The 25,206-nt window shown below is 51.2% G+C and overlaps 3 protein-coding genes across 4 annotated transcripts; 1 reads left to right on the top strand and 2 right to left on the bottom strand.

Moving 5' to 3' along the window:
* Positions 1-4,655: 4,655 nt before the first annotated feature.
* On the bottom strand, positions 4,656-5,842 carry LOC144246020 (gallinacin-5-like). Its single transcript, XM_077781814.1, has 3 exons — positions 5,540-5,842; positions 5,362-5,448; positions 4,656-4,786 (listed from the first exon to the last, which is right to left on the bottom strand). Exons 2-3 carry the CDS (start codon positions 5,417-5,419, stop codon positions 4,656-4,658), a joined length of 189 nt encoding a protein of 62 aa, XP_077637940.1. The 5' UTR covers positions 5,420-5,448; positions 5,540-5,842.
* A 3,085-nt stretch (positions 5,843-8,927) lies between these two features.
* Positions 8,928-10,818, bottom strand: LOC110481222 (gallinacin-4-like). Its single transcript, XM_021549737.3, has 2 exons — positions 10,761-10,818; positions 8,928-9,064 (listed from the first exon to the last, which is right to left on the bottom strand). Exons 1-2 carry the CDS (start codon positions 10,816-10,818, stop codon positions 8,928-8,930), a joined length of 195 nt encoding a protein of 64 aa, XP_021405412.1.
* A 4,523-nt stretch (positions 10,819-15,341) lies between these two features.
* XKR5 (XK related 5) lies at positions 15,342-21,985 on the top strand. 2 transcript variants are annotated; one of them, XM_077782475.1, is made up of 7 exons: positions 15,342-15,521; positions 16,316-16,499; positions 16,600-16,775; positions 17,527-17,736; positions 17,862-18,031; positions 18,567-18,678; positions 19,393-21,985. In XM_077782475.1, the coding sequence occupies exons 1-7, from the start codon at positions 15,464-15,466 to the stop codon at positions 20,457-20,459; spliced, it is 1,977 nt and encodes a 658-aa protein (XP_077638601.1). In that variant the 5' UTR covers positions 15,342-15,463; the 3' UTR covers positions 20,460-21,985. The 2 variants fall into 2 exon arrangements, with proteins under 2 accessions (XP_077638601.1, XP_021405409.3); XM_021549734.3 differs by having other exon boundaries at positions 15,487-16,499.
* The last annotated feature ends 3,221 nt before the right edge of the window (positions 21,986-25,206 follow it).

The following is a 25,206-nucleotide window of genomic DNA, read 5'->3' as shown; positions in this document are numbered from 1 at the left end:
GCACAGCAGCCCTCCAGCAGCAGGACACGCACACACGGCCCAGCCCTGCAATGCCCAAGTGCTCGTCTTTATTCAAGCCGGGAAAAGCAGCCCCTGCCCCAAAGACAGCGGGGCTGGCACCACAGGGCTCCAGCCCAGCAGCAGCCAGCAGGAGCAGCTGCCACTGCTGCTGTCAGCCCAGCTGGGCACGGCACCGGCAGCAACGGGAGGGGACATCAGCAGATGGGGACATCAGCAGATGGGGACATCAGCAGATGGGTCCAGGAGCCAGATGGGTCCAGGAGCCACATAGGTCCAGCAGCCAGAAGCGAGGGGTATGTCCTGCTTGGGAATTTCAGGGTCTTAACCCCACCTTCTGCAAAAAGAAAGCATACAAGCACATCACCAGGTGTAACATTCCCTGCCACTCTCTCCGCTGCCCTGCAATGCCCAGGGTGAGGTGCAGCAGAGTCAGGCTCAGGGGAGCTGAGGTGCAGTCCTTAGTGCAGACAGGTTGGGCCTGGGGTATCTCAGTGCTGGCAGCCCTGGCTCCAGGTCTGTGCAGATGCAGCAAGACCTGGATCATGACCTCGGTGCTACCCAAGGTCAGGGAATGTTTCCCTCTTTGGTGGCTTTGGTGACTCCTCTGTAGAGTCTGAATGAGCCCCCTGGGACTGGCAGAGTGAGGAGGCCCTGACTGAACTGGGGCTGCTGCAACTCCACTGTCAGGGCTGTCAGGGCATCTCCAAAACACACAAGGGCTTTTCGCTCCCTTCTTGGGCATCTCTCCTACAAGGAATAGATAAGAAGATTATGTAGGAGACATTCACAGGAAATAAATTTGCTACATATTTCATTGTGGACAAAAGAGGGAACTCTGTCCTCAGGTAGGATTCCAGACCTTATCTCTTGCAGCACACTCTGTACAGTGTGCATCTTCCAATGGGTCTCACAGGGAAGTTGCATCTCCTATATATGCAGTATCCCCCTCTTTGCCTGCATCCAGCTGCATTTTAGGTTTCCATGGGGAAAGAAACATACAGAACAATTAAAGCAATCATCTGTGAGAGCAGTGTTTGGTTGCAAAAGACTAATGGTGCTTGTGCATTTCTGGCCAATGGATGGATTCAGCTCCAACCTCCCCACAGCAAAGATCACACACAGGGCAAAAGAACATTCAGAGACACCTAAAGAAGAACAGCTGAGTGCAAGGTGGAAGCCTGAAACCAAGACTCCTTCCTGACCCACCAAAGAAGCCAGGATTCTATTTCCATGGGCTTTTTCCACCCCAAGTCTGTGTCCTATAGAACTGTCACTGGAGAAACCCCTTTCTCCTCAATGCCCCCTTACCTTTGCACCACTCCCACTAAAGATGTCACTTCCCAGGACATAGAAAACCCCAGTAGTGGAGGATCACACCTCTCCCCATCTCCCCACTTTGCCTCTCACCTGCAGCACCCTGGACCAGCAGGAGGATCAGGGGGAAGAGCAGGAACAGGATCTTCATGGCTGCTGCCTCTCCTGGGTCTTCACAGAGCTGCTGTGGGAACACCAAGGCAATGGGGACATGCAGGACCCCTGGTGGGGCAGGAGGCTGGGCCCTGTGGTTCACCAAACTGCAGAGGGGCTGCTTCCAGACACAGGAGATTATGTCTCCTCTACTTTCCTCTTAAAAACAATTCTTAGTTCTGTGCCACCCTGCCTACCTCAAGAGCATTTAATGATGTTTCAGTCTCTGGGAAATCCATTACCTCATCTGATCCTTCTCCAGGAGACCCCACAGTCACCTACCTGATAACAGTCTTGGTGTTCAGGCAGCAACAAACCCAACAAGAATCACTGTGTCCAGCAGCCCTTGGGTTCAAGGAGCACTTTTTTGGCCAAGACACTCTGATTTTATATTGTTGCAAGCCATAGGGACATTCACTGATTTTTGCTGACAATTCTCCCTTTGGCCAATCAGAAAGCCACCCATCCATGTGGGGATGCTGGGGCTTCTCCTTATCCCTCTCCGATGCAACAGCAGAGGCTGAGGTGCCTCCTGGGGCTGTTGCAATCAATGTCACATTGTCCTCATGCAACACCTCTTCTGACACCCACAGACAGAGGCACCCAGGCTGTGGTGGCATGGCATGAACTGCCTGGGATGGACAAAACAGGATGGTGGGTGCAGGCAGAAGTGGGAACCAGTCCCAACCAATTTCTCCTATGAGGGTAGTGAGGCCCTGGCACAGGTTGCCCAGAGGCTGCTGCCTCATCTCTGGAAGTGTCCAAGGCCAGGTTGGATGGGGCTTGGAGCAATCTGGGATAATGGAAGGTGTCCCTGATTATGGTGGAGGTTGGAACTGGATGACCTTAAAAGGCCCTTCTTCCCCAAACTATTCTGAAATTCTTTCATAAAATATCTGTCTCTTCCTGTCCTGTCAGTTTGCTTAGGGAGCTGGTGCTGTGTGACACAAAGAAATATTAAAAAAATTTTGGTTTCCTTCTCTTTTAGCATCACAAGAACACCTTCATCCTTGCCAAGGTGACTTGCATTCCACCTGCCAGGAAGTGATAAGCCTAAGGATGCCTTTCTGATGTCTATTCAAATATTCAAGCAGTGCAAAGAAGAAATGCAGTCAAGGGAGACCACACCTCACCTCATTCTGTCTGAATCCACTGCTTCTGAAACTGCCCTATTGGTACAAAATCCACAAATGTGGTTCAACAGCAGCAAAACGCTGCATAACAATGTGCAATCTATGGGAGATTAATGAAGGAAGGTGAACAGGGCCTTATAAAAATGTTCAATCTATGGGAGATTAGTGAAGGAAGGTGAATAGGGTCTTATAAGGCCTTAGAGGTGTGGACTTGATCAGGAGAGTTTTTGGATTTATAGGAATTCTGTGGTATTTCAGAAAGATAAAGATCAAGGTGGCTCATGGAGCAAAGATCATGAGAGATAAAGAAGCAATATATCCATGGCTGCTGGTCATGCCCTACATCATGCCTAGTAGACTTTATTTGTAACCCTTTTTTGTACAAAGAGTTTGTCTGTGCTGTGTCCCCAGGGTGCTGGTCCATTGCTCAGAGAGACCAAAGCTCTTGGAGGTGGATCCTGCAGAGGAGAATGGGAACTGAGGCTGGATACATCAGGGACACAGGGTCTGGTGTCGTCCCTCAGAAAGATGCATGGAATCATGGAATGGTTTGGGTCAGAAGGAACTTTAGAATTCATCTTATTCCAAGCTCTGCCATAGGCAGGGACACCTTCCACTATTCCAGGATGCTCCAAGCCCCATCCAGCCTGGCCTTGATGCATGATGGGGACATCCCTTGAGCATCAATCTGTAGAAGTAGGATTGGATGTCCATTGCTGGGGCCTTGGAATATCCTCAGTCCTGGAGGTTTGGAATCAGACTCAGGACCAGCCCAGAGCCAGCACAGTCAGGGATTGCTGCTTCTGGTGTGGAAATGACTTCTACAATCCCCACTGCAGGGAGGCCATGGCTGGGGCCAGCCCTGCCCTGGGAAGCTGCTCTGACCTGGGAATCTTGGTGCTTGACCCCATCAAAGCTGCAGCATGGCATTGCTGATCGAGACCCAGACTAGGACCCACAGCTGGAACCCTGATCTGACATTCTCTGTACCCACAGCAATGCCCAATACCCCTGGAGAGGCTGCCCTGCTCCACGGAGGAAAGCAGTGGGTGTCCCCTGTCCCCACATTCCCATGGTCACTGCCCCATGGCAGTGCAGGGGCCACCCCCATGGCACCCCTGAGCTGAGCATCCCAAATCTGCCACGCCAGTCATCCACAATGACCCACCTAGGCTCCTAACTGAGCCCCCAGCCCCAGGCCTTGAAACCCCCCCAGCACTGACCCCCAACTCAATCCCAAGCTCCTGAGAAGCCCCATGGCACAGCCATCAGTCCCTATTTTCTCTGGAGCAGAATGACTTATTCCCACCCCCCACCTGGACCCCACAACACCCCCTGGTGCCCCACACCCAGGCCCCACAGCTGGGGATGGACCCAAGGACACCAAGGCAGTGTGTGTCCCATGGAACAGCCCCACGAGGACTCCTGACCCATCCTGGGAGCCAGTGGACAACCAGCAGGTCCCCACTGAAATTAGGGTGGTGACAGCCACCCCTCCATCCCTGTGTAAGAGGTGCTGGGGTCCCCTTGTGAGCCAAAATGTTGGCTTTGAGGTCCCTGTGAGTGTCACCTGTGTCCCTCCTCCCACCATGGGGGGAGATGCTGGTGTGGCTGAGGCCAGCATGGAGAGAGGGTAGATGGTGGGACAGTGATTGTGTGTCTGTGTCCATCAGGAATTCACCCTATCCTCTCTGCCCTTCCCAACATGCAGAAGAAAGAGATGCACACCCAGGATACACATCTCGGCAGTGGGGATGACCACCACCTTGTATTGGGGACACTGCGGGATGGGATTCCCGTGGGATCCAGGTGTGGCTGTGCGGGGTTGCTGCTGCCCCTGGCTTGGTGCCTCCGGGCAGCATCGTCCGGACCAGGCAGCGAGGGCACGGCTGGTGTCCTGCTCGGGATCCAGGAGCCCATCAGGGATACCAGCGCCTGCGAGAGGAAAGGTCTGGCACTGCCTGTCCCAGCCAGGGCAGCAATGTCTCTTGGGCCGGACAATCCCCGTTTTTTGCCCAGCAGGCAGCCCTGAACTCACATCCGACAGCAGAATTCCTGCTCGGAGCAGAGCCCGATGCGGCCGATCCCCGGCGGGCAGGAGCGGTGGGAGCAGAATCCCCCGCGGCGCTCGCAGTCCTGGGCTGATGCTCGAACCGGGGCCAGCCCTGCAGGGCACGGGGAGAGGAGACTTTCAGCCGAGATGCTGAGCCCAGCCGCTGGTCCCTGCGCGGCCAGCGTTAGCCCAGCCCTGCTTGTCCCCAGCCACAACTGCTGAGCAGAAATCCAGGTGAGTTCATGGCACTTGGCTGGGAGACAGTCACTACACCCCTAAGCAGGCTCTGGGAAACATCACCATCGCCTGCTGCCTCCTTCCTGGAACAAGGGAGAACTCCAAGGGTACAAGCAGAAAGATTTCCCTTCCTCCCCGCTTCTCCTCCTCCTCCTCTCCAGCAGGGCTGCTGTGCCCAGTACTGCTGACTCGGAAATGCAAGGGTCAGGAGGCATGGAGAGGGGTCAAATCCCAGTTTTGGAGGGATGAGAGCTTTAATACAATGCCCCAGCTCTGGTCCCAACAGCAGAACCTGCAGCTGGAGTCTTTCCTTAAAGGTGTGGGGTCAGAGGGGCCCCGGCGGGGATGGCACAGCCACCAGGAAAACTCACATGTAGCTCATCGTCTCAGGCAGCAAATCCTCCCTAAAAAACACCGACAGAGGACAAAAAAAGCCTCCACATTTCTTACCTGTCACTCCCTGGAGCATCAGGAGGAGCAGAGCACAGAGGACAGGCAGGATCCGCATGCCTGGGAGTCACCAGCAGAGTCGCAGCTCTGGGGAGAAGAGAAAGGAGGCAGAGGTGAGTGGGAGGGTCCCTTCCTGCAGCACCTGCGAAGGGACAGACCCGAGGAGAGGGGATGTGACCGGTCACTGTGGGAGGATGCACTCGGCAGCCCGGGAGTCCTTCCTGGCACCAGCAGCAGCAGTTTGGTCTCTCTACGTGGCACAATATCCCTTGGGATGGCTGAGTCCTCAAAATGTCCAGCTCCTAAGCTCCTTTTTCTCTTCCTTCCCTCGGCAAACAAGCAGAGCTTTCCTCATCTGACACCTGAGAAGGATTCCCAGGCCTCCAGCCCAGGATCTTGTGTCATCCCGCCTTGCGTAAGGGCTGCTGTGGTTTGCTGGACACCTCTGGGGACACACACACAGATCCCTGTTGGTTGGGCCTTGGCAAACACTCAGCTTTCAGCACACAAAGGAGCTCTGTCCTCCTCCCCCCGCGGGAAGCGCGCTCTCTATGCTTCGCTTGAAAATAACCGGGAAGACGCCACTTGGGATGACATCCCCGTCCAAACAGCAGCTCTAGGAAGGACAAGCTTTAATTGTGGCTTTGTTTGGTGCAGTTTGCTGCGTGTAACCCTTTGCTGTTTGATGGAGCATCTTCATAAATGTTTTCAGCCTTGCTGCAGTTTCATCAAGCGTTGCATGTGTGGGGATGGATGCTAAAAACACAATCCTGTGCTCACTGAGCAGTCCCATGAATTGTGGAATCACACAGTGAATTGGTTTGGAAGGGACCAGGAGTTTCCAGACAGCTGCCATGGGCAGGGATGCCTTCCAGTAGGTGCTCCAAGCCCCACCCAACAGGTTTTTGAACACTTCCAGGGATGGGGCAGCCACCGTTCCTCTGGGCAATACGTGAATATGCCTTTGATCCAAACAACTCACCATATATCATTGTTTTGTCACTCCCCAGTGAGGGACACTGTACAAACTATTTGCAGATCTGTACCCAGGGGGATCACTACTACTCTGCCATGGTAGTGAGAGCACTCAGGACAGCTTCTTATTTCCTTCACCACTGATGGAAATCCTGATCCTACAGCTACGTCCAGAAAAAGGGAAAAAGCCATGCCCCATTTTTTTTTTTTTTTTTAATATCCACTGAGCTGTCTTGGCATCAAAACCCCAGGAGACAAGGGAGTGGGAGCAGCTATGTCCAGTTGTCAGGTTCCTTACAGGGCTTCATTAAGGGGGCAATTAGCTGCATCTCTGTGCTGTTGCTCTTTAGCACATGCATCAGCTTAATCCCTGGAAGTGTCCAAAGCCAGGCTGGGGCTTGGAGCAATCTGGGATAGTGGAAGGTGTCCCTGATCATGGTGGGGGGTTGGATCTATATGATTTTAAGGTCTCTTCCAACACAAACCATTTTATGATTCTCTGATTTTATGGATTTGAACTTGTAGAGTGCTGGGGAGATGGGATTGGGATGAGAAGCAGGGAGAAGATGTGCAGCATGGATCCCAGCCTGTTTCACTCTAAACTGGCTCATGAAGCCATTCCCCAGCCATAAAGGCAAGGACAGCTCTAAAAGCATGATGGGACTGGATTCTGCATGATTCTGGCTACAGGCAGATAAATCTAAAATTACAGGGGCTGAACCCTCCCTGCAAAGTCCTCAGTCCTTGAGCCAAATCTTGTGCCATTCCAGTTTGCGAAACATTCACCTAGTGTGGGTTGTGCAAAAATCTCTTAGGACATCAACTGTAAATTGCTGGTTTGGCTCCAATTGGCAACTTCCTCAGGTTTCCATCCAGGGAGATCCCCTGGAGGAGGCTGTTGGCCCAGCTTCCTGCCCTGCACAAGGCTGTGGTTTCAATGGTGGCAGAGTCATCTGCAGAAGCTTCTGCTTTGAACAGGCCTGAGAGTGAGGGAGCTGGGCCTCTTCAGTCTGGAGAATGCTGAGAGGGGATCTCAACAATCCATATAAGCATCTCCAAAGGGTGTCAGAGGATGGTGAGCGACTGTCTTCAGTGGTGCCCAGGCACAGGATGAGGAGCAATGGCCAAAAACTGAAACACAAGAAATTCCATCTCTACCTGAAGAGGAAATTCTTTATGCTGAGAATGGCAGAGCATTGAACAGCTGCCCAGGGAGGGCGTGGAGTTTCGTCTCTGGAGAAATTCCAAACCCACCTGGATATGTTCCTGAGTCACATACTCCAGGTGACCCTGCCTTGACAGGGGTGTTGGACTGGATGATCTCCAGAGGTGCCTTCCAATTCTAAAAATTCTGTGGTTCTGTGTTTCTGTGAGGGTGGGCAAATGCTTTGCAATAAATGGGCAGCTCAGGGCTTTGAGTCAGTCCTTTGCATTTGGGTTGGTTGCTTCCCTTAAAAAGTCAGCCGTTACTGCTCCTCCCTCCACAGAATAACAGAATAGTTTGGATTGGAAGGGACCATAAAGATCATCTCATTCCAACTCCCTGCCATGGACAGGGACATCTCCACTGCCCAAGGTTGCTCCAAGCCCTGTCCAACCTGGCCTTGGACACTTCCAGGGATCCAGGGGCAGCCACAGCTTCTCTTGGCACCAAGGATTTCTTGTCAGTACAAGGATGCTCCTGACCATGCAGGAGCAGCTGCAGAGACAGGAGCTCTCTGAGCAGCCTGCACCTTCTGGGTTTTCTGTTGTGGTCCAGGGCAGGACAGGCTGAATCTCTTAGAAGTGATCAGAGGCATAGTGGGGTTGGCCTCTCACATGTTTCTGTAATTGCCTCAAGCAATGTCACAGGTCTAACTCTGATCTCTTGATTTGCAACAGCAGCTGATAAAAATTTTGCAGATTCACTCCAAATTTATAGCAGACAGAAATGGCAAGTGTAAAATCAGATTTCAGATTACCAATTTGTCCCCTGCTCAGTGTGACTTTAGTTCCCATAATAAAACAATATGCTGTTCCCAGGTCTGAAAGCTCTGGGTCAGACAGGAACCCAAAGTTTTCAGAGCAGAGGTGCTGTGAAGCATCACACTGGAGAAGATTTTTGTGGTCCCAGTGGAAATGGTGATTGATCTCAGTCATGACAGAGAATTCCCTAGCAGGTATGTGTGGAGAACTTGCCAGCACACTCACTCAATCAGCAGCCCAAGAAGCGTAAATATTTTGGTGAACTACACATTCCTGGCAAGTTTAGATTCATTTTGGAATTCTTGTTTAAAATTCTTAATGGAAATAAAACTTGGGAAATGAACTACTTTTGGAAATGAATGACAACACCACACAGGGCAGCCATGCAACCTCCCCAGATCTTGCTTTTATTGAAAGGAGAATGACAAATCCTTGGTGGCTGCTACAACAATTCCTTGGATCCAGCGATGTCAAAAGCTCTCCTGGAGATTCTCCACAGTCAGCCACACTACAACCTACACAAAGGAAAGGATTTTCAGAATTGTGATTATGAGGAAAATCCTGCTGAATCTTGGGATTCAAATGATAATTTGGGAAGTCATCTTTGCCCCAGACAAATCCCAAACTTACCACCTACAGCAACTGTAGCCAGAACGACACAACCCCAGGTAATAGTTGCCACGAGGGCATTTCCCCTTGTGGCAGAAGGTCCCACGATACCCACACTGCATGTAAGGTCTCCTGGGTCTTGCCAAGCTTCTACCTTAAAAAAGTGAAAATAAGCCAATAAATAAACAAAGGTGGGAGACATTTCATTTCTGGCAGGGATTTGCATTTTGCTTAATCCCTGTGAGCTGACAAGGATTTGACAGTTCAGTTCTCAGAGGAGGAGGTCTGTGGGCACAACGACCAAGCAAACACTCTTAATTCCTTCTTCCCTGCTAAAATAGGGCACCCAAATTCAAACTGCCTCTATGGAACAGACACCAGCCCGTGCTATTCCCATTACAGGTTTTATCCATGAAGGTGCTAATTGCTAGGGATCAAAACAATCCTAGGGAGCAGACCAGCAATTAGGCAGGAGGTTGCCTGGCCCTGTTTGCTGGATTAATAAAGAAGCAGCCTGGACCTGAACTGTTCTGGATGCAGCTGACTGAGTGCACATGAACTAATTAATTCCAGTTTCCAGCTCATCCATGGAACATTGCAAAGTTCAGCGTATTCAGAGAGAGGGGAGCTTGTTCCAGCAAACAGGGAATTGTTCCTAAATATGGACAGTGCATCCAGCACATCCCTGGTGGGCTGGATTCCCAGCATGTGAATAGAGTGATATATACATACCCAGAATATACCAGGGAGAAATAAAGGAGTGCTTTAAAGGGTGAAAACACACTCCTGGTCTCAAACTAGCAGTCTGTGGGGCACTGCAGAGGTGGCTGTGAGCATCTGAGCTCACAGGAACACTTGTCTTCCCAGATACAGATAAATTTCTGTCTTTAATATACCCAGAAGGTCCTACTGAAAACAGGCCAAACTCCCCTGTGTGTTAAACAAGGACATAGAACAGACCAAAGGAGCTCTTTGCCCAGTGTCCTGCCTCTGAGAACTGGCAGAGGCAAAGGCCCAGGTAAGAATAACACCAGACAACCACATAAAATCATAGAATCACAATCTCCTTTAGGTTGGAAAAGACCTTTAAGATCATCAAGTCCAATGGTTAACCCAGCTCTGCAAACCCACCAATCCATGTCCCCAGGTGCCACATCAGATGGCCTTTAAATCCCTCCAGGGATAGATATATATATATATATATGTGACACTTTTTCCACATTTCTGGTCTGCTGCAGTTCATCACAGTCTTTTCCCAACCTTACTCCCCCAGAGGATACCCTTCACCCTGTTCCCCCAGAGATGAAAACTCCACCAGCCCTTGCTTGTGCACACACAGAGCACCCTGCAAATGTAACTGTGCCATTTTCAGGGCTGATATTAAAATACAATCCCTTCTTCTGGACAATAGAGTTGGTTTGGGGTTCTGGACTCCTTTGCACCCCCCAACAGGCATCATGATTTTGTGCTTCTCCACCTTATGTCCAGCTCCTAAAGCAAAGGATATTTGAAGAACATGGGGCCAGATTCCTTTTTCTTTTTTTTTCTGTGTGGTTTAAGAATACCTGATGATGATTTAATTTCTTTGTTGGGTGACTCAAAGTGATTTAAGCAGAAGCCTGCAGGGTTTAACAGGGAAAATACTGGTGCTGAATGGTAATTTTGGGGTTGCTCCTTTCAAAGTGATGCTTAGAGTATTTGCCTGATAATTTAATTTCTCATCTGTAATCTCCAGTGAGTTTTGATGATTTATGTGAGGATTCTTTGCAGGAGGCAGCTTGGTCACATCCCAAAGGGGACAGGAGACTTTTGCTAGAAACCAACATCTTCTCTTGAGTCCCTCACCTTACCTGCAGCTCCGTGAAATGCCACCAAGAGGAGAACAAGGAGAAAAGGAAGGATTTTCATGGCAGAGGGTGGGCTGGGATCTCAGGTCACTGCAGAAAAAGGAGACCATGACATTGGTTAGAGCCTTGTCCCTCCATAGTTCCAGAAGTGGTACAGAGAAATGTTCTTCAAGACCTGGAAATTACCTAAAAGAGGTTATTACACATTTTTGTCATGATCATGTCTATTGTCCTAAGATTTTTCTGGAGCACACATAGGATCATAGCATAGGAAACAACTTCCAAGCAAAAAATTCAGTTTTATATTTCATTTAATTTATGCATCAGGTGACCAGCAATTTATCCTGGATTTCTCGATAACTTGCAATTCATTGCAATAAATTTGATTTGCCTTATGAAAGGTAAAGCTGTTCATTCAGAAAACAAGACTATTTTTGCTAGATTTATACAAAACAGCCCCATGGTTTTCTCAAGTTTTCTATTAAAAAAAAAAATCAGAAAAATCAATTTATTCAATTTTCTTCCCAATTAACTCAAAAGCCAGCTTCTCCTTATTCTTGCTTGGAGGCTGTTTATTTTTCCCCTCAGTAATTACATTATTTCCATGATAAATTTTTGAGTATTTGCATTTCCTGCAGCCAACAAAAACTCCTCTCCCTTATCAACATTTGACACCTCTGGAAATGGCTCATGACAGACTGGTGTCACTGCACAGTTAAGGCTATAAAACAAAATGCAGATAAACGTGAAAGATAGGAAGTCTCCAGCCCATTTAAGAAGGACAAAACCTTTAGAGAGAGGCTGAATAATGAGAATATTTTGGTTGTTACCAGGTAGGAGGAGCTCTAGGCTGGAAAATCCCAGGAGCAATGTCAGCCACCCAGATGAAGATGAAGGAGCAGAGCGTGGGTTTGTGCTGTTTCTGGGAGGTGGTGAGGGATGTTTGACCTCCACAGCCTTCTGGTGGCCAATGAGGCTTTGGGGAGCTCTGGGGTCACCCAATGAATCCTCTTTGCTGTTGTTCTAAGAGGAACCAAGGTCTGGCTTTCCAACCATTGCAGCATCACCTCGGGAAATGTGTTGAGATGAGCAAAACCACCCTGGGCCCCGTCCCTTTGAGCAACACTTTGGGCACAGCAGCTCACTCAAGGTCTCTGTTTCCATCTGTTTTCAGAGGTTTTATATTTCCTTACAAACATGGACAATATACCATCATAGAAGTAAAATAATCATCAGCTGGAATGTTAAAATAAAACCCACCAAACCTACGTTAAATGGGAAGTTAGTTTTTCTTTGCAAATTCAAGAAGAGGGTTAATGAGTTGTCATTAATTTTGCATCATTACTGCTGTTGGAAGGGAAAATCTGGTCAATTAAGAACATGGAAAAGATCTGCACTAGGGAATGGTAGGGGGAAAAGTGAGAGAGGAAAAGAGAAATCTAAGAATTAAGAAAAAAAAAAGAAAATGTGGTTTGGGTTTTTTCAAATTTTTGCACCAAAATATTTACCTTACTAGGTTACCTGCATGATACATAAGATATTTTATGCCATATCTATTTATGGAAATTATTACAGCCCGTTTTAGTTTTATTATCATAATTATCCCAGCAATTTTAGTTTTATTATCATCTTTACTCTCTTTTCATGGACAGAAGAATTCTCTGAGCACAGCATCCTCCTTTCTCACCAAGGATTCCTCCGATGGCTTCCTGCTTTTTACAGAAAATCTGTAGAAATGTAGACATTTCTACAAATTCATGTGCCTGTTGCAAAGGGTTCTTCACTTTTTTTATCCCTCTTTCCTGCTTGAATCCGGCCGGCCCCATTCCGTGGGAGCTGCGGGAGCAGGGCTGAGCTCATCCCTTCCAGAGCCTCCCTGGACTCGCCCTTCGTGCCCTGCAGGGATTTTTCTTAGATCTCTTTGTTTTCTTTCTCAATCAAAGCAACTATTTCACTGAGGCTTCCAGCACGCCCTTTTCAGCAGATTTCAGGCTGCCCGCAGGGTTCTTGTTTCTCTGGGCTGCTCCTTTAGGTGCTTTTCTTTCCTCACTTTTGCTTTTTTTTTTTTTTTTTTTTTTTTTTTTTTTTTTTTTTTTTGAGATCAAATAATCGCATGTTGTACGTACACACAGCGTGGTTACACATAATTGTGCTGCGGTCACTTTTACAGAGCAGCTCCCACAAACAGCTTTGGAATTGGGTCCTTTGCACTTAATCCAAAAGGCAAATGTTCTTGTGGATGCCAGGACCATCTGTTCTAAGAATCATCATTGTACAGCAAGAAAAAACGTACATTTTACAGAGGAAAATTCTAATGTCTGCATTGCCTGGCTTCATCCACAGTCACCTGTCAGAGCTGCTCTGCTGCATCACCTCAGGCAAGGGAAGGACCTGCCCTGATCCCCTGGCCTTTAGGGCAGGGTTGTTGCTGAAACCCTTCCCTGAGGGGTTGTGAGGTGTTTGCAGCCAGATGTGCAGCCAAACATCTGGGCTGAAAAATGGCTCAGCACCTGAGGAACAGCTGGGTCTGTGTGATGTCACCTGTGGGCAGCTCTCCTGAAGCACCAAGTCCAGATCTTGGGGTCTCCAACACAAGAAAGACTTGGAGCTGCTGGAGTGAGTCCAGAGGAGGCCATGGAGATGCTCCAAGGGCTGGAGCCATGGCCAGGGACAGTTTCCACAAATCAGATTCCTCCAAGCCCAGTCCAGCCTGGCCTTGGACACTTCCAGGGATCCAGGGGCAGCCACAGCTTCTCTGGGCACCCTGTGCCAGGGCCTCCTCACAGGGAACAATTCCTTCCCAATATCCCATCCATCCCTGCCCTCTGACAGTGGGAAGCCATTCCCTGTGTCCTGTCCCTCCATCCCTTGTCCCAAATCCTTCTCCAGCTCTCCCTTTAGGCCCTGGAAGAGGCTCTGAGGTCTCCCTGGATCCTTCTCTTCTCCAGGATGTTGCTTTCTTGGAGACATGAGAAGTCTTTTAGCAAAAGAGGCTCCTGGGTGCTGAAATCCAGCAGAGAAAAGTGCAGCCAAACCAGTGGCTGGGAGGCAGCCAGAGCAACTGGGAGCTGGCAGAGAAACTGGGGAGGGTGGCTAGCTCTGGGAATATCTTCTGGAAGGCCTTCTGGCTTTCTCCTTCTCTGCCTGGCAAAGTTCCGGGGTGATGATGGCACAGGATTTATTCCTGGCTTGGAACACAGGAGGAAGGACTGAGGAAAGACAGCTGAGACACCTCAGGGTGGGGATGACGGTGGTGGAGGGCAAGGGGGATGAGATGATGAGGTTCACATGTCTTCTGTGGGTGACAAGAAGGGTCCTGTTGTGCTTGCATGGACCTGGCAGCATCCTCAATTCTGAAGGTGCAAAAATGGTTCTTCCCCATCCCACTCTCAGGTCTGGAAGAGGCTTTGGTGCCCGTTAGAGGCTGAGTTGAGCTTTGTATGCTAAAAAATTGGGTTTTCTAGGAATGGGCCACATGGTACTTACTGCTGTGGAGGACAGAGGCAGCCAAGGCTGAGCTTCACTTGTCTCCAGAGCCCAAATTACACCCCTGACTTTATTAAAATGCTTCGCTGGAGCTGGGCCCAGCAGCCCAACATCATTAATTAATAAAACACAAATACTGGCAGGGCAGTGGGACAGGAGGAAAAATGTGTTGTCCTTTATACCCAGAGAGTCCCCAAACCCAATCAGATGGATTTGAGGCTGCAGAGATGCCAAATTCCTGGTAAAAAGCAGTGCTGGAGACCCACAGAGAGTCTGGGGATGCTCCCACAAGTAGGAAACCCAGGCAAGGACATTTCTGAGCAGTTTGGTGGCTGCAACTGCTACACAGCAGAGCCTGGGCTTTATTGCCAGAGCTGCAAAAAAAACTCAATAAAATAAATAAAAAAAAACCAAACCAATAAATGTGTGAAAGTCCTGGAACACCGGTACATCCAACAGCCCAACTGATGTACAAAAGTTTTGGGAGCTTCCTGCAGCATATTGCAAAAACCACCAAAACCAGAGGTGATATTTTGCCTTAATTAAACTCCCCTTTGTGGTTTTTCCTGTAGCAACCTGCTGGGAATTTCTTTTCTAGAAGGTATGAGAACTGGAGGCTGCAGGGCTGGAAATTGGGATAAAAAGCAAATGCACACAAGAGGGCTCCTGCAACCTGCGATGCTCGGGATCCCATTTCACACGGGTTTCATCTCGTGGGGAAGCGGGAAGACCACGGGAGCGATGGATGGCTCTGCGCACACCGTGTCCCAGCTGCCACCTAGTGCTCGTCCCCGCCGCGCAGGGACATCGCGGGCACCTCACGGGGGACATCGGGCTGCACAGCAATTTGGGTGGGCTTGTGCCAGTGCACAGCAGCACAGGGAACAACGGGATGGGTTTGAGCCAGCGCTGGAGAACCCGCGGGACATCAGGGCGGGCTTGTGCCGCTGCACCACAATTCGGGGGATACGGGATGGGCTTGTGGCAGCGCACAGCTCCTCCAGGGCTCTCGGGCTGCTCGGGCTCTGTGTCCCCAAGCCCCCGGGGGTGACGCAAGCACCGTGATGTCACACTGCCCGGGGAGGGGACACTGGGGGAGGTGCCCGGTGAGGCGGAGCGGGACCGGCCTCGGCGGCTCCTTCTTCCTCCTCCTCCTCCTTCTCCTCCCTTTCCTCCCACCTCCTCCTCCTCCTCCTCCTCCTCCCCGTGCTGCTCCCAGGATGCGCGGGGCCGTCCCCAGGCTCAGCCTGACGCTGCTGGCGGCGGAGAGCGGCGCCCGTGAGTGAGCGCGCAGGATGCGCGCAGGATGCACAAAGGATGCGCAGGGGCGTGCGGGGCTGCGCTCCGGCGGAGGGGAGGGGGAAGGCGGATGGGATGCTGGCAGTGACTCCTTTGCGGCCATCCCGGGGGTCCCGAATCACCTCCGTGTATCGGGGAGGGGCGATCATCCCTGCGCCCCGCGCTTGGGGAGATGCGCGGTTCTGCTCCCGGCATCCCCGCGGGCCCAGCCGTCCTCTTGGATTTCGTTTTCATATTTGAATAATGGAATTTTTTTTTCCTCCCACTTATTTATTTATTTGTTTGTTTTGGAGCCCGAGCTTTTTATCATTGCCTTCGTAGGGGCTGGGCCCCTCGGTGGCGGTGGCTGTGCCTCAGCTGACAAAGACACCGGGAGCCGGCAGCTGGAGATAAGCCCTGGGCAAGGGCTGCGAACCCCCTGGACACGGGCTGGGAGATTAAGTTCTGGCGGGAATGGCTTTAAACTGGCAGAGAGCAGGTTTACATTGGATGTTAGGAGGAAATTCTTCACTGTGAGGGTGGGGAAACCCTAACACAGGCTGCCCAGAGAAGCTGTGGCTGCCCCTGGATCCCTGGAAGTGTCCCAGGCCAGGCTGGACAGGGCTTGGAACCACCTGGGGCAGTGGAAGGTGGCAGGGGGTGGAATGAGGGGAGCTTTATGGTCCCTTCCCACCTAAACCATTCTGGGATTCTCTGGTTATGAATGGCACCTCTCAGTTGCTGGGGTGTGTGGTTGTGTCATCCCTCAGCACCGGCTCTCTGCCCTTCTCCAGGGCTCTGTGCCATCATCCACTACCTTGTCCGTGGGCAGTTGGGCTGGTTCGGGGTCACCATCGCCTGCCTGGTGCCCGGCTACGCCGCCCAGCTCCTCAGCATCCTCTGGTTCCGGGCAGACGGACACGCACCCGGCTGCTGGCTCCTGCTGCTCCACCTCCTGCAGCTGGGCCTCTGGAAGCGGTGAGAGACACCCCCTGCCATCCCCACACCCCCCACAACCCGGGTGGAGCCCCAAACTTCCTCCAGCCAGGATGGGCATCCCTCACGGTGGCTCTTGCAGGTACTGGGATGTTCTGCGGGCGGCGGCGAAGACGGGCGGCGGTGCTGGGGAGCTGCTGGCTCAGCTCGGGGATGTTTGTGTGCTGCGGCTCCTGGAGGCCCTGCTGCAGACCCTGCCTCACCTTCTGCTCCAGGCCTATGTCGTGGTGGCCGTGGACCCAGCAGGCTTCATCCCTGGTGAGTTCCCAGGAGGATGGTTCAGGGGAGATGCGTTTGTGTGCTCTCCGGATGGAGGAAGGTGCTGCAGAGGGACTGGGAAGCATCAATGTGAAGCAGCAGGGACAAGTGTGGCTGAAAGAGCTGTTGTGGCTGAATGCAAAGGTGGCTGCTTTGCCCCAAAGGTGAACTTTCAGGTGTGCAAAGAGGGAGGCTGCAGTGTGGAGTCACGGCATGTGCAAGGTCACACTCGCTCATTGTCCATCTCTGGTCTATCATTGTTCATCTCTGGTCCATCTCTCATTGTCCATCTCTGGTCTGATGGAAGTGACCAGGGTGGAGCTGCCCTGGGGCTGCAGAACTCTTTCCATGGACACAGCACTCAGAGGGTATCCACGGGGAGATATTCAGAGGGTACTCGGGGTACTCAGATGGTATCCACAGGGAGATGCCGAGCATGCAGAGACCAGATTTAGCAGGATTTAGTTGAAATGCTCCAATTTCATTCCTGTTTACATTCAAGTCATTTTGGACAGGGCTCTGAGAAACCTGGTCTGGTGGAAGAGGTCCCTGCTCATTGCAAGGGACTGGACTAGATGGCCTTTAAGGTCCCTTTTGTGATTCCTTGATTCCATGATTCACTTGGCAGGATCAAGGGGTGTCTGACTTGTGTGGAGGTGCCGTGCTACCAACACCTCCTTAACACAGAGAGTTGGCCCTGCTGTGCACTGGGGCCTCCATCAGAGCCCTGACTGCCCCTGTCCCCCTACAGGTGTCAGTGCAGGGCTGTCCCTGCTGTCCCTGGCCTGGGCTTTGGTCTCCTACAGCCACTTCACCTTCTTGCTGAAGCCCGGACACCTGAGCCCCCCAGCTGCTGTCATCCTGTGCCTGCTGCTCTGGAGGACAGGGATGCTGGGGACCCGGGTCCTGGCCCTGGTGCTCTTCGCCAGGCTTTATTCCTTCTGGGTTTTTGCTGTGGCAGGTAAGACCTGAGATCCTGTTCCCCGCATGCCACCCCAATGTCAGCCCTGCGATGCTCCTGCTGCTCGGACTGTTTGCAGCCTCCCCCAGGAATGGCTTTGCAAATCCAGCCCCTTCTCCCTGCAGGGGCCCACTGGCTGCTCATGTCCTTCTGGCTGGGGGCCCAGCAGACGGATATCGTGGCCCAGCCGTGCCGCTGGAGGCTCTTCAACTGCCTGCTGGGAGCTGTGTACATCTTCTGCTACATCAACGTCCGGCCCGGCCCCTCCAGGACCAGGGTGGCTGTGTTTTATGCAGTGAGTACCTGGAATGTTTTGTGTTTCACATGGATGCAGCTGCTGGAGACAAGCAACAGCTTCAGACTCTCCATTTTTATCTCTCACGTCACCATTTGCTCAAAATGCAGCTCAAAATGCAGTTTTAGTGTGTCCTGACAAAGCCACGTGGTCACCAAGGCAGATGTGCTTTCTGCACAGGTTTTGATTCCTTAGAGGCAGCCTTACAATGTCAGTGGTAAAAAATAGGTGAAGACCTTGCAGAAGTTCAGTTTGACAACTTGTATGTTTTAAGTGATAAATTAGGTGCAAAATACAACAGGAGAAGTGCTCAAGGCAATATTGGATGGGGCTTGGAGCAACCTGGAGTAGTGGAAGGTGTCCCTGCTCATGGCAGGGAGTGCAATAAGATGAACTTTGAGGTCCCTTCTGACCCAAACCATTCTATGATTCTAAGAATCTATGAAAATCTAGAAAATGGGTGTTTTCTGTTACAAGGTACATCAAAAGCCATCAGAAAGATGTGAATGATGACTCTCTTCCCTCTGTCCTGCAGATAATGATGATGGAGAACACGCTCCTGCTGCTGTTGGGCACCCGGTTCCTGCAAGTAGAGCTGAGGAACAGCCTGACTGTGACTGGAGCTGTCATGTCAGGGTCTTTAATAGGTAAGAACATTGATTTTAGAGCCTGGATTGAACATTTTGAAAGTAGTTTCAGGAAATGAGCATCCAGACTTCTGTCCCAAGTCCCTCTCCAGCTCTCCTGGAACCCCTTTAGGCCCTGAAGGGGCTCTGAGGTCTCCCTGGAGCCTTCTCTTCTCCAGGGAACACCCCCAGCTCTCCCAGCCTGGCTCCAGAGTAGAGGCAATCCAGCCTTTGGAGCATCTTTGTGCGAAGCAGGGTCATATTTTCCCAGAGGGATGGGGGCAGAGGGAAGCTGTGCAACTCCTCAGACCCTCAGATCAATCATGTTAAAGAAATGGGATGGAAAATGAGCAATTCTTGTGGTCTTGGATGAGGTTAGGGTATAAGTAGGAAGCTGTCTTAAAAACTTGCTGGTTTAAAGGCCAGAGGATGGGCATGCTGTGACATAGAAGGTTTCTTTCATCACACATCTCCCTGCTGGGAAACTTTCAGTCTGCAAATTAATCCAGATTAAATCTGGGGTTGAGTGTGTATTTCCTTTGCCAAAATCTGCTCAACTGGGATTTTTGCATCCCTGTAAATGCTGGAAAGATGTGCTGCTCATACACCTGATTCTCAGCAGCATCTTTGTAAAGGTCTTATTGATCTGGAGGTGCCTCAAGGTCTGGCCTGTTCTCCACAGCTGACCAAAATGCTGCTGGGACTCCACAGTGACACTTTTCTGCTTCTTTCCAGGTGCCACAGCTCTAGTGATTTACTACAGCCTGCTCCATCCCAAGTCCACAGAGATCTGGCAGGGATTCCTGGAGACAATGTGCAGTGCTGCAGCAGCTGGGGATGAGGAGGTGTCTGGAGAGAGCTCCCAAGCTGGGCAGAGTTCAGGGACTTTGGGAGATGAGGAGTCCTTGCCAGCGGAAGGGACCAAGACAGAGCCCAAAAATGCGACCAACTCATCTCTGCTGCAGTCCAAAGGGTGTTTGGAGGACAGCTGGACAGACCATCACCACTGGCTGCTGGTGAAGCTGGCCTTGAAGACAGGAAATCTGTCTGTGATCAACGCAGCTTTTGGAGATGGTGGCGTGGGAGAGGCTTTTCCTGGAGGATGGATGATGGGGAAACCCCCTGGTGTTGAGCCTGGAGCAAACTTTTCCCTCCCCATGAGGGACATCCATCCCTCTGGACTGGCAGTGGGGGATGGAGGAGGCATCAAAGCCAGTGCTGGTGCTCTGGGAATGGCACAGGAGGATGGAGCAGGGCAGGAGCCTGATTTTCCCCCATCCACATCCCACCCCGGTGGCTTCTCCCCGGATTCGACCGAGAGCTCCTCTGTGTATTTCAGTGCCAGTGCAGGAGGCATCGCCTCGCCTGGGACAGGGACAGCCACAGCCACAAGCACAGCCCTGGTGCAAAGGGACAGCAAAGCTCAGCCTCCCCCAGGCTGCCTGGGAGAAGGAGGAGGAGGAAGAGGAGGGGATTTATCCCTTGGGATGACCAGCATCAGCCCAATCCTGGGTGCTTGTGCGCACAAGTGTCTGCAGAGAAGCTCTTCCTTTGGCAACACAGGCAGCTGTGGGGTGGCAGGTCTCCCCAAAGAGGGCTCAGAGCCCACAGGGACAGAGGGTGCCCTTGTGGGGTGCCATCACCTTTGGGACACCCACCCTTGTGGCCCACGGGGGACTGTGGTGAGGAGCAAGCTGAGGTCACCGTGCTTCACCTCTACCCCCAAGGCTGGCTCTAAATGCTCCAAGCAAGGACTTGGGGACCTGGGAGAGGGGACAGACCTGTCTGGGTTACCAGAGTGACCCTGTAAATGGCTGTACTGTCACCTTGGGTCAGCCTTGGGGTGACTGTCTCATCAGCAGGGCATGGCAGGAGGTGGTGGGACGAAGACTGTCCCCACGGTGCCCCTGCCATGGGCCAGATGTGCTCCTCCATCACTGGGACATCACCTTCCCTCCCAATACATCTTCTAGTGGCAGTCTTGAAGAACTTCAAAAACCTTAAAAAGCCCTAAAAGTCCAGGGCTGGTTATTTATTGAGCTGATTTATGTCACAGACCTGCCAGGCAGCTGGAGCCTTCTGCCTTTGGTGTAATTGTGACAATGACTTGAGGTGTGTCCTTAAACCAGTGCCTGCACAAGCTGCTGGCCTGTCCCAGTGTGGAGATCTGGTTGCTGTCTCCAGGGGCTGCAGTGCTGGCCAAAGCAGTTTTCTCAGGACAAGTAAGTGCCTAAATCAGAAAAATGATGGGTTTTACTCTCAGATGTCCTTTCTTCTGAGCAGAGTAAGGCCTCAAGTAAGGTTCAGCTTTGCTTGATTGTTTTTCCCTACCAGGTTTATCTTGAGGCCCTTAACAGCTCCAGTGTTGGGGGTCACATAGGATTGCAGATTCTCTTCCTGCTCCTCAGAACCTGGAATTACAACCAAAAGCCATGTCCTGCTGCTTGCCCACTGTCTTGCCTCAAGTGGTCTTTTCTATCCAGCCTCCTCCTTGTCCCCTTCCAGCTGAAGATCACAGGACCCCAGAATTATTTGGGTTGGAAGGGACCTTAAAGCTCATCCAGTTGCAATCCCTGCCACATGCAGGAGCACCTTCCACAGACCAGGCTACCAGGTTATAATCCACATCTGCCTGGATGCTCTCTCTTAAATTTAGCCTCAGGCCAAATCTCAAACCAGTTTTACACCACTAGGGCAGGCAGGGTTTATTTGTGTCAGGAACTAAAACCATCAACACCATAGTCTCAAATAGCCAGTACTTCCCACCACACTGGCTGAGCATGGATTTGTTCTCAGTGTACAGTTTTGTGCCCAGGACATGGCTCAGCATGTTAGTTGAGGTGTGATCAGCTGGATTAACCACCAAGCTCCTGAGTGCCAGCTGGAGCACATCTGGCTGTGCTCTCCAGCTGTTGTCCTGCTGTGGGCAGGACTCTGCTGCTGCCACAGGGCAGGGAAGGCAGCAGGAAGGGCACAGGCATGTGATGAATTATTAAAAAAAGCTTCCATGATGCATTCACTGCTCAGGGCTGACCTAGCCAGATGTTCCCTTGGGGCACAGAAAACCCAGTTGGTGCTGAATGTGGAGTGAAGCCACATTCCAAGGGGATGGAGGCTCCCTGTCTCCATCTGGACCCTATCCCCCTGTGCTGTGCCTGTGCTCTGCAGGCAGGAGCAGTTCCAGTGGCTTTTCCAGAGCCCTTCTCATTGTGTGGATCGCATAGAAGGCAGCGGTGCTGCCAGGCTTTTGCAGGAATTTTTATCTAGCTTGGTTTTCTACTTTTGATAATATATAATTATATATAATTATACCTGAAAACACCCCAAATCAGCCTTTGCTGTGTCTGTGTCTCATGTTGGAAGGAAAAATAAGTGTGGAGGGGGTCTCCTTTCCCACTCTTGGTTCTTGCAGCCCCAGGATGAGTTGTCTGTCAGGATTTCCAGTGGGAGGGTGAAGAAGGGGCCTGGGCAACAGGATCTAGGGGAATGGCATGAAAATGTGTTAGGGAAGGTTAAGGTTGAGTGTTAGAAAAAGATTCAGAAAAAGTTCCATTCATTGAACTCTCACACAGACCAATCAGAAGAGAAACAGGCAATTTTGAGAAAGTAAAGAATACTTTTGTGCACAGGAGTCAGGTGTAAACGTGGACTGTGATTTCTCAGAGCACATCCCCAGTGCAGAAGTGCACCGTGAGCTGATACTTCTGACCTCGGTTGCGGAAATCCTGGATAGATCAAGGAATGGCAAAAGAGAAGTGGGGAATGTGGGGACAGAGGGTGCACGAGGACTGGGGTAGGGATGAGGGTGTTTGTCTGAGGGCTGTGTTCCCCCGGCTTTGCTCCCTGATGATGAGAGTTAGTCACTCGTGAGCCATGCTCCCCTTCACCTTCTCCTTGGGAGCAATGTGAAATCAGGTGGGATAATATGGATTGTCTGTCCTTAAAGGCTTTCAGCCTGTGTGAGAGCCCTGTTGCACCCAGGGTCCAAGTCCTGCATGCTGGTACAGTCCCAGCACTGAGCCACAGGTCTCTGCCTGTAGAAATAACCTGTGTTTAATCAGGGAATCCCAGAATGGGTTGGATGGAAAGGGACCTTAAAGATCATCTCATTCTAATCCACTGCCATGGGCAGGGACACCTTCCAGCAATCCAGGTTGCTCCAGGCCCCATCCAACCTGGCCTGGGTCATTTCCAGGGATGGGACAACCACAGCTTCTCTGGGCACCCTGTGCCAGGGCCTCCCCACCCTTACAGGGAAGGATCTCTTCCCTATATCCCATCTAAACCTATTCTTTAGTGAATTATAAAGCCATGTTTGAAGTAGGAGGACTCCAGCAGCAAATCACAGCTTCAGACACCCTTCTCCACCCTTCCTGTCTTCTGTGGCCCAATGACCTGGTGCACCTCCAGATTTTTCCCAATGCTGCCATACTGGGAAAATCACGCTGGGGAGGAGTTTCTCCCCAAAACGCCTTGTCCCTTTGCCACCAGAGGGAGATGCTGCTCAGGCTCCAGATACACCTCCAGTGCCTGTGTTATGGAATCATTAAGGTTGGAAAAGCTCTGAGCTCATCCAGTCCAGCCATTCCCCAGCGCTGCCAAGGCCACCACTAACCCATTTCCCATGTGCCACATCCACACGGCTTTTGAATCCCTCCAGGGATGATGACTGGAGAGGAGAGGGAGGTGCAGGACTGATCATGCTGTGGCATTGCACTGGGAGCCAGTGGGAATGAAACGGGGAGCTCTGGAATACTGGAGGTGGAGTGCACAGCAAGTGCCTGGAGGAATCTCCTGGCTGTGGGCATCTCCTTTTACTTCCCATGCATCACTAGGCCATGGGGAATGTTTGAAAATCACTGTCAGGGTCTTGCCCTCTTCAGGAGAAGAGTCATTGACCTGTAAATCTGCCATGGTGCCTTCATGTCCAAAGGTGTGTATGAGAGGGGAGAAACCCCAGATCCCACTGGATGCACAACGGGACTCTGGGGGTTTGGTAGGAGTGGCTCCAGCTGTCACCACCATGGTGCTGCGTCCTGATTTTGGAGCTGTATCCTTGGAGCTGTGCCCAGGTGGGTGACCTGGTCACTCCACACTCTGGTCTGTCCTCAGATCAACCCTTGGGGTGCACAAATCCCAGGTCACTGCTCTGTGTGAAGCAACATGGGAGGCCTGGGCCAGTCCAAACCCAGGATGGAAAACTGCAGCTGGCAGAGGGGCAATGGACCAACTGCTCCAGGCAACCTGCTGATGTTATCTTCCAAATATCCCAAAAGCTCAAGAAGACCCGGGCAGATCCTCTGCTCCTTCTGCAGCATCTCCCATGAAGCTGTTTTTGGATGAGGAATGATCCTGAGCTAGACCAGGATCTGCCCAGCTTTTGGTGATGCTCATCACCAATGTTTGGGCTGGAGTAAGGGGATATCTCCATCCCACTGTGCTTGGACACACTTGTCCAGTGCTTTTGTTCTGGAATAGAAAATTTCTTCTCATTTGCCTCTTGTGAACCTTTTCCTTTCCATTTTGTTTCTTAAGGAAACCCTCTCCATCATTTTAGAGAGGTGGAGGATCATGCCCCAGCTCAGGAGAGCTCAATGCCACAGGTGAGAGGAGCTCTCAAGGGCAACATGGGAGCAGGAACCAAGTGTGAATTTTGACAATGCAGGGAGTGACCCAAGGGCTCCCCAGGAGAACTAGCTGTGCTACTCTGGTGATCTGGAAAAAGGAGCAAACAGGCAGGAACAGAGGCTACGTCCCTAAGAAATTAAACAATGGGCCTGGGCTTGGGAACGTGGCTGTCCTGACTGCTGGCACTGTCCCCTTGGCTTGTCACTCTTGTCCCTCTTTCAAGGTGAAACAAAATAAAGCAGGATGGAGTTGTACCAACAGGGCTTGAGAGTGGGGCAGCAGCCCTGCTGGGATCTCACCTTCCAGCAGCCCTATTTCTGAGCACTGTCCCTGGGTGCCAGGTTTTGGACTGGGTGAAAAACATTCTCTCCAGCTCCAAAATGATGTAATGCCACCTCACTCCCCACCCCTCCCCATCAAGAAAGATTTCCCCGGAAAAAACATCTTTTCACTTCCAACATTGAAACACAACACTTGGACCTTGCAGAAAAAGACTTATTTGCCCTGGGGCTGTTGTTATTTGTCTGGGTTTTTTTCCAAGCCGAAACTTAGGATATTTTTTCCCCCTTTAATTAAATTTGGTTTGCTGCAAATCCCTTTCTGGTGCCTTCAGTGTTCCTGTAAAAGGCAGGGCCCAGGCTGCAGCTCTGTGCCCGTGGCTCCAAGGCTAAACAATACCACGGAGGGGGGGAGCAGAGGGTAAGCCCAGCTAATCGGGACTTGCCTAATAGGACTGAGTGCTTAATGAGAACCCAGGGACTGTTTCCCTAGCTGGATTTGGCTGGAAGAAAATGCTTTGTGCTCTCAACACCAGGTCTGAGATACCTCAGTTCTCTCAAATATGCTGGAGCAGTGTTTTCTCCCTCCTGTGAATCCATCCTCACTGGACACAAGACAGATTTCTGAGGGATCCATGGGGAT

This window comes from Lonchura striata, chromosome 3 (assembly GCF_046129695.1).
Source record: "Lonchura striata isolate bLonStr1 chromosome 3, bLonStr1.mat, whole genome shotgun sequence".
Lineage (NCBI taxonomy): Eukaryota > Metazoa > Chordata > Aves > Passeriformes > Estrildidae > Lonchura > Lonchura striata.
Note: the sequence above shows the minus strand (reverse complement) of the source record. Positions and strands in the feature narration are given on the sequence as shown.

What these genes read in the sequence shown, in the direction of transcription:
- LOC144246020 (XM_077781814.1), bottom strand. Translation starts at nt 5,419, where the DNA reads ATGCGGATCCTGCCTGTCCTCTGTGCTCTGCTCCTCCTGATGCTCCAG. An exon ending in GATGCTCCAGGGAGTGACAG is followed by an intron (nt 4,787 to 5,361) that starts GTAAGAAATGTG and finishes CGTGCCCTGCAG; the next exon opens with GGCTGGCCCCGGTTCGAGCA.
- LOC110481222 (XM_021549737.3), bottom strand. Translation starts at nt 10,818, where the DNA reads ATGAAAATCCTTCCTTTTCTCCTTGTTCTCCTCTTGGTGGCATTTCAC. An exon ending in GGCATTTCACGGAGCTGCAG is followed by an intron (nt 9,065 to 10,760) that starts GTAAGGTGAGGG and finishes CACTTTTTTAAG; the next exon opens with GTAGAAGCTTGGCAAGACCC.
- XKR5 (XM_021549734.3), top strand. Translation starts at nt 16,246, where the DNA reads ATGGCACCTCTCAGTTGCTGGGGTGTGTGGTTGTGTCATCCCTCAGCA. An exon ending in CCCAGCAGGCTTCATCCCTG is followed by an intron (nt 16,776 to 17,526) that starts GTGAGTTCCCAG and finishes GTCCCCCTACAG; the next exon opens with GTGTCAGTGCAGGGCTGTCC. An exon ending in CTGGGTTTTTGCTGTGGCAG is followed by an intron (nt 17,737 to 17,861) that starts GTAAGACCTGAG and finishes TTCTCCCTGCAG; the next exon opens with GGGCCCACTGGCTGCTCATG.